The 8,344-nt window shown below is 33.5% G+C and overlaps 1 protein-coding gene across 2 annotated transcripts; it reads left to right on the top strand.

Annotated features, from left to right (window-relative positions):
• The first annotated feature begins 2,912 nt into the window (after positions 1–2,912).
• LOC145037044 (floral homeotic protein APETALA 2-like) lies at positions 2,913–7,394 on the top strand. 2 transcript variants are annotated; one of them, XM_078985591.1, is made up of 9 exons: positions 2,913–4,194; positions 4,444–4,469; positions 4,581–4,611; positions 4,742–4,829; positions 4,943–5,088; positions 5,613–5,657; positions 5,758–5,849; positions 5,946–6,280; positions 6,986–7,394. In XM_078985591.1, exons 1-9 carry the CDS (start codon positions 3,614–3,616, stop codon positions 7,136–7,138), a joined length of 1,497 nt encoding a protein of 498 aa, XP_078841717.1. In that variant the 5' UTR covers positions 2,913–3,613; the 3' UTR covers positions 7,139–7,394. The 2 variants fall into 2 exon arrangements, with proteins under 2 accessions (XP_078841717.1, XP_078841716.1); XM_078985590.1 differs by having other exon boundaries at positions 2,915–4,194; positions 6,980–7,394.
• The last annotated feature ends 950 nt before the right edge of the window (positions 7,395–8,344 follow it).

The raw sequence follows: 8,344 nt of genomic DNA on the forward strand, positions 1-8,344 counted from the left end.
TTATTATACAAGGAAGATTATGAATGTATAACCGTCGCGAGGTTACTCCAATCATCCAATATTTTTATGTCAATGAGTTGGTTATAACCATATGTTTTTTAAGGGATTAGGCCTTGATTTTATTTATACTTCTCTTCAATATATCTAATAACATAATGGATATGTTCGGATAATTTCTAATACAAATTACAACAATTCTTTTTTCATTTTTTTTATAAAACAAAACAACTTGGAATCAATTAACACGGTAATATACAATTAGTTATTAAAAGAATCATAAACTACAAAATTATACAAGGATAGATGTCCTCGTACGAGTAAATAAATGAAGCTTGTTAGTTTGAGCAATGTACTTAATAGCTAAAGCATATGAGCAATGTATTTTTATAACTAAAGCATCTGCACCTCGAAGCCATTACACAGTCCGTGTAATGTTACACATGACCCATTTATCCTTAATTTTTTCCATTTCTGCAATGTACTTCACTAGCATAAGCCCAAGATAATCTCGATTCTTCAAATGCTTCGAACTTTCTCATACATACTAAGTTTTAGTTGACTCTTTTGGTCACACATTCTATATAATCATGTCTTCATTTCAATATCAAGAATAACACATTTTGACCTTATTAAGTCAGACTTTCATAGGTTAAAAGTTTATAAAAACTATAAACAAGTTAATTCTCAAAACAATAGAAATTTCTCATTGCACTATTTTACTAACCTTTAGAAGAGTTTTTATTACATAACTAACTCTTCTTAAAAGAAAATTACACCCAATTTTATCATTACTAATTCAGAAAATGAGATGTTATATATTACAACCATTTGTTGGGAAACATATGCTGATTTGATTATATTATTTATAGAAAAACTGAAGTATTTTGACCAAACATTTGACTTAAACATTTAACGTTATGTAAAGAATGGACCTTGTGAAAGTTGAAACTAGAAATTGTTTTATTAGTCAAAGTTGTAAAAAAGGAAGTGGGGCATAGTACTTATGAAAAACATGTGTTAAAAATTAGGGAAAATGTTACATATGAAGTATGAACTTTCTAGAATTTATTCTTTTAATCACTTAATTTGTTTTGTTTTTTTTTATTTATTTATTTATTTTTTTTTTGTGGTTTTAGAAAGGAACAAAATTGTGAACAACCTGATTTTTTATTATTGTTATCTAAACTAGCAGGTATATATGCCACATGACACATATAAAAACTGATTTTACTAATTTTAAAAGCTAAGTCAGCCAAATAGTCAAAATTAAAAGTCAAGTAAGCCAAACTTCTCCATCTTGTCTCCTTCAACGTTTCACAAAATCAATTGAGATATCCAACCGAAATTTGAGTACAAAATTCAGAAAAACACAATCGTTGATTTGTCTTAAATATGAAAAAACCTTAACTACGTGATTTGCAAAAACCTTCAAGACCTCATTAACAGTGGCATTCAGTAAATTGATTTGTAGAGAAATTTCCAAATAGCACCAAAGAAACGATAGTGGTGGTTTTACTAACAGCAGCAGGAACGGGCAGTGGTGGGGCTGAAACTGCAGTGACGGTAAAAGGGCAACGACAACGGCAGGTGGTGTTGTAAATTACAATGGAGACAGCGGTTGACGATGGCGGAGGGCTGCGATGACAATGACGGATTTACTGCTTCGTTACTGTTGGCTAATCGAAGAGTGACCAAGGGAAAAACAATGACAATATTGGAGCATTTATGGTGGTGGGTTATGTAAAAAGGAAGCAGAGAGTTTGCCACCGTCGACTGTGGTGGTCCTCTTCGCTGGTGAAGTAAGGAGACGAGGGAGAGTGGCGTAGAGTGGTGCACCATAGCTAGCCCGATAGAATCAGGAAAGGAATGATTGTGGGGCTCAACCAAGACGGAACAGGGTGGTTTTCGGTGGGGCCGCGGTGGTCAGTGGCTCCACAACGGTGGTTCGACACTAAGACCGGAGGAAGGTAAATTTCTATATTTGCTACGATCAACAGATGATGTGTTGATGCACGTGGGTTTTGCTCCGGTCAATAGATTTGGGTTCAAGGGTAAGGGAAACTCAAAGTCAATATAGAAAAAAAAAATTGGTTAACAAATGTCCATGTAGCAAATGGGTAACCTGATAACCCCTTCATTTTGGTAAAAGGACGTAATCGAGCCGACGAAAATGACTTCCTTCCCTCATCAAGCAACAAAAAAAATGTTAAATGACTAAAAAGATAAACCTTAGAAAGTTGATACACACGAATCGTATGTGTCATTTTCCCTTAAAAATTAAGTGTGGATCTTTAATTTTGATCATATAGTTGTCTAAAATTCGGTTGACACTTAAAAAATAAAATGGATAAGTGTTTCCTTAAAATCATGTGTCGCAAAGAAGGCTATTTCGTCTTAAAATAAATAAGTTTTTAATACCAACCTAGTGGTTGGGTTTACACTTATTTACTAGACCAAATATTATTCGATAGTCCTTCGGGTGTGTTTTGTATCAGCGGAGATATATTTAAATTAGCATCTATAGTCATCTGGATCCTACTTTGAAGCACCAACAAGGTCTAAGTTCATCTTACTAAATTAACAGAAAAAGAATACTATGGTAGGAAAGAAATAGAGAAAAGGCGAAAATGGTTGTAATGGTAAAAAGGAAGGGTTGATATTGATGTTTTGAAAATTGAATGAATGAATGAATGAGAGGTAATGTGTGATGATACATAGTACAGACACATATAATTAATTAACAATAACTAATTAAGGAAATTGAGTAATTAGTCATCTTTCTAGTCTTGGTGTTGTCGATTTCCTTTCCGGGATATATAATATAATTGTAGAGAGAGAAAAAACAGACAAAAACTAAAGTGTTTTCATTTGTGACTTGTTATTATTATTCCCATTATACATATTATACTTCTTTTTTCGATTTGGTTAACGTCGGAAAGCTGTCTAAGAAAGAGATGGTTCTCTCTTTCTCTCTCTGCTGCTCTTTCTCTCTCTAAAATCAATATATTTATATATGCATATAGTGTGTAAATGAGAAGATTACAAGGAGGATAGATAGATTTCAAATTGGGTAAAGTAGTACAATTCAAACAAAGAGAAAACGGGTTCACAAGAACACAAAGAGAAACACACATATACACACACATACACCTTTAATATAGTTAGAGAGAGAGAATAGGAAAGGAGGGAGATGGATTTGCTGCTTTCGGCTAAGGGCTAATGAAAACTGGCCTCGTCCATGCTGTATTCGGCAGTTGGTTGTATTGACCAGAGAGATTTCACTCACACACAAGATCTAGTGGGAGATGCACCCACACCCCATCTACCCTATGTGTGTGTTTATCAATATGTATCTATATAGCTCACCTTCATCCTATGAAACCCTAGCTAGGTTTCTTGTTCTTTGTCTTTCTTTTTAGACCTACCCAGAAAAGAAGAAGAATAAAAAAGATAACAATCCCATTTTAATCATTATATATATCTAACGTCTAGAGAGAGAGAAAGAGAGAGAGAGAGAGAGAGAGAGAGAGAGAGAGAGAGAGAGAGAGAGAGAGAGAGAACACAGGTTTTTGTTATCAATTTTTCGTTTTCTTTGTTGGTTTTGGAGGGAGAAATGTGGGATCTAAACGGGTTTCCTGATCGGAGGGGATGTTCTTCACCAGTAGAAGGGGATGAAGAGGATAGTAACAGTACTAATAAGGGTAAAGGGGTGGGGTCGATATCGAATTCAAGTTCCTCCGCCGTTGTTATGGAGGAAGATGGGGGATCCGAGGAGGAGGAATCGGAGAAAGGGAGTCCAAGGAAACGAAGTAGTACAGGTGATGGGAGGTTGTTTGGTTTTTCTATGACGGAAAACTCATCTTGGGACAGCGATCCTCCAGTCACACGACAGTTTTTCCCGGTTGATGATTCCGAGGTGGGACCCACGACCTCCGGCGGAGTTGGTGAAGGGTTGATCTCGCCGGCTACGACTTTCCCGACTGCTCACTGGTTTGGTGTTAAATTCTGCCACCAGTCATCCGATCCTTTAGATGGTGTCGCCGCCACAGCAGATGGTTTCCTCGGAAAAACTACCCCCGCCGCCATTGTTCCTCAGCCGCTGAAGAAAAGCCGCCGTGGGCCGCGTTCTAGAAGCTCTCAGTACCGTGGAGTCACCTTTTACCGGCGAACCGGCCGATGGGAATCACATATATGGTATTGTATAATTTGCTTCCGTTTCGCTTTACAAAGTTACCTATTTTACCATTTTTCCTCCTTTCTTTATTCATCTACTATTTTCTTCTACTTCTATTTCCAATGCATTATCCCACATTTTAATATTTTAATATATATATATTTTAAACGTTTATAAACAAATTATTGCTCATAAAAAAAACACTCGATATTATCATTAATCCCTTCTTACAGAACTAATTATATTATTATTATTTCTGCATGATTCAGGGATTGTGGAAAACAAGTTTATCTAGGTACGACTGCATTTTAATTAGTTTCTTCTTTCTTATATCTATTTCTCAATATTTTATTTAACAAAAATAATATAATAAATGATTAATTTGTATTTCTCCAATGTAAAATAGGTGGATTTGATACTGCACACGCAGCGGCACGGTGAGCACCGTATAGATAACATTAATTTCTTTTATTTATTTATTTATTTATTTTTAATCAATTAATTAATCACCATAAAATGTAGATTAAATATAATTAATCAAAGCTAGCGTATATATCATGGTTGCAGTGCATACGATAGGGCAGCGATTAAGTTTCGAGGAGTGGAAGCTGATATAAACTTTAATCTTGAAGATTATGAAGACGACGTAAAACAGGTTAATTAATTCATAATCTTCTTAACTATGTGTGTTTTTCACTTCTAGTGTGTGGGTATTCGAGAAACACGTTACTAATATTTAAGAAGGTGTTGTGAAAACATCAAAAACAGATGAGCACTCTAACAAAGGAAGAGTTTGTGCATGTACTAAGGAGACAAAGTACTGGATTTCCAAGAGGGAGTTCAAAATACAGAGGTGTAACTTTGCATAAATGTGGTAGATGGGAAGCTAGAATGGGCCAATTTTTAGGCAAAAAGTATGTTTTTCCTTTTCTATTGCTTATTCACGAGGCAAACTGTTTCAAATTTTAAAGACAACAATTTGCTTATACATGTGATCATATAATAATACATCATGGTACATTCAATGTAAATAGTAATAGAAAATCTCCATAAAGTAACAACGTTTTTATTTATATATCAATCTTTCTTTACATTTGTATTTATATAATAAGTTTGTATACTTGTAGTTCGGATATATATATTTTAGATATTTTAACAAAAGAGAAAGAGTGTCATTGTATTTATTTATATAATTTTGGAGATGCCTATATGTATAGCTACCTATGTAGCTACTCAACACATTCTTCTCTTTGCTTTCAAGTTAGTTCTTTTTTCCTTTTCTTTTTGTTTTTGTTGTTACTCATAGATGCTTTTCCTTTTTTTTGATAGCAAGTAGATCAACAAACCAGACACTTTAGATTTATTTCCTTTTTTAGTTGATTAATAAATGATGTTTCGTTTATCAAGTTTGATGCTTTATATTTATGTTCTTTAATAGGTATGTGTATCTGGGTCTCTTTGATACAGAAGTTGAAGCAGCCAGGTAAAATAGCAATTTATTGATTTTCAAAGGGCCTTATTGTCAAAAGCTTAAACTCCAAGGGTCTTGAATGAAATCGTAATCTTCTTATGATCTTATCTAGGGCATATGACAAGGCTGCTATCAAATGTAATGGAAAAGCCGCTGTTACCAATTTTGATTCAAGTATATATGACAATGAGCTCAATTTGACTGGTAATGTATAATATGTTATATGTCACGTTTTTTTTTTAAACTTAATTTCGGGGATCTTTATTTAATAAACGTAAATATGTTCATTTATTTGTACAGAATGCTCAAACAATAGCAATAAAGATAGCAATATATCATCGGACCATAATCTTGATTTAAGCCTAGGTGGTGGCTCGGCTTCAAATATGATGAATGAGGGAGGAGAAAATGGTCATTTTACAAGGGATCATCATCATTCTGACACAATCCAACTTGGGTTTAGACCTAGTGGATGGAATCAGACTAGGACATCGCAGCTTATGGACCATAGAAATCTTGAATCTTTTAATATTCCGAACGACATACGTGGATACAAACATTTTATGAGACCCGTTGACTCGTCTATGCATAGTAATATGTTTGATCCACCGATCTTCAACTCATTGAGTCATCAAGTGAGTCACCCCTCACTTTCTTGTTCGTGTTAATATCCAACCCATTTTAAGTATTACATAATCATTATCCAGTTCTTTTCGTAGTTTTATAGATTATTATAAATTGTTGTGGAAATCGTGCATTGCATTAGAATAATCTTATATATATATATATATATATATATATATATATATATATATATATATATATATATATATATATATATATATATATATATATATATATATATATATACGCTAAGCCTACATAAAGATAGTGTTTTTGCATAATCTTATTAAAACATATTACATATAGTTGTTTTCTTGGTTCAGTTATTCATTTATTTTTATTTTGAACAGCATAGTTTTTCAATATTGACTTAAAACCCTAATTAGCTAGCTGATATCGGTTCTTGGTGTTCAATGGATTCTAAAGTGATAAAAAAAATTTGGGTTATTTAATGTCGAACCATATATTATAGTATTTATACTTTTGAGAATAATCTCGAACAATAAAGAATAAAGTGAATTCCGTCTTTTTTAAGCACATAATCTTGTGTTTTAACCAGTTTCTTCTTTATTACAGTCTTTTTCGAGATTTAATAATATATATATATATATATATATATATATATATATATATATATATATATATATATATATATATATATATATATATATATATATATATATATATTTCTTTAATATGATGAAATGCAGATGCAGTTTTCAAGCAGCACAATGCAAGGAGGAAATAATTTATCTGCGGCTTCAATTGGTGAAAATAATATGAATGCGAATGCACCTCCTCTACACCAAATGTATGCAAAAAGTGCTGCAGCATCATCAGGATTCCCACAGCAAAGATTCAATGTTTGACTACTCCTAACCCCACCACAACCCCCACAGTTGCTGCACAAAAATGGTTGTATATGTTATCTCTTTCTCATGAATTATCATCATCATAAACCCCCCAAAAGAAAGAAAAGTTTATAACTTAAGGTTAATTTTCATAGTTTTGTGTGTTAAAGTGAAGCAAGCAAAGCAAATCCTGATCCGTTTGTTTTGTGTGAGCTTGTAAAGAGATCAATATTATTTTTTTATGAGATCTATCATATGATCATGGTTCCAACAATATCGATCAAATTCATTATGAGATCTATCATATGATCATGGTTCCAACAATATCGATCAAATTCATTTTGATTGGTTAGATGGATATATAATAACGTATTTTATATTGTTGACTAGTATAATCATGTATACTAAAGGTTCTTTTCGGTTTTTCTGTTTAATAATATGCTTTTAATTTGCCAAGAAGAAATGTAATGAAATTTATTTTGAATTGGGTTCACAACCATTATGGTTTTTGTAATCTGTTGTGCCGCCGCTAAAGGTGGTTGTCGCATTATATGTCGCCGCTAATAGCTACCGACCCGATCCACGACGAAATATGAGTTGAAATATTATCCGTTGATTTTGTGCAAAATACAAGGACCAGAAATCGATAATGTATACCAATAACGGCGCCACCAATAGGGTAACGGTGTCGCCGCTAATACTCGAAAATTTTGACAGCCAAAATTTCCCCCCAAAGTTGTGGCTAATAAGACTCAAAAATTGTGTTGCCGTGAATACTCTATACGTCGCTGCTAATACTCTATATGTCACCGCTAAAAGTCATCGCTACTAATTCCCTTCGCAGATATAACCCCCGTCAACTCATTCTTCCCTCTTCTGAGAACATATTTCTCTTTGTCACCACTATGGCAGCAACTCATTCTTTTTTGTTTTTTTATTCTTTATCGTCTCCCAATGTGACATACACTTTGGTAGTATCGGATTGTATTAATCCCTTACCGGAAATGTTGAAGATCTACCGAAATTTGTTGTTGTCTGCCGGAAAATTGCCAGAAAATTGGTCTTACTGTCGGAATACCACCACCAGTCGACCACCACGCTTCTCCTCCATATTACACACGAGCACATGTTTTATATATGTTTATTTTAAATTTTGTATGTATAATGTGTATTTTGTATATGTATGTTTATTTGTATGCGTGTGTGGCTGTGTGTGTGTGTGTG

The sequence above is a fragment of the Lactuca saligna genome, chromosome 3 (genome assembly GCF_052625555.1).
Source record: "Lactuca saligna cultivar CGN05327 chromosome 3, ASM5262555v1, whole genome shotgun sequence".
NCBI classification, from domain to species: domain Eukaryota; kingdom Viridiplantae; phylum Streptophyta; class Magnoliopsida; order Asterales; family Asteraceae; genus Lactuca; species Lactuca saligna.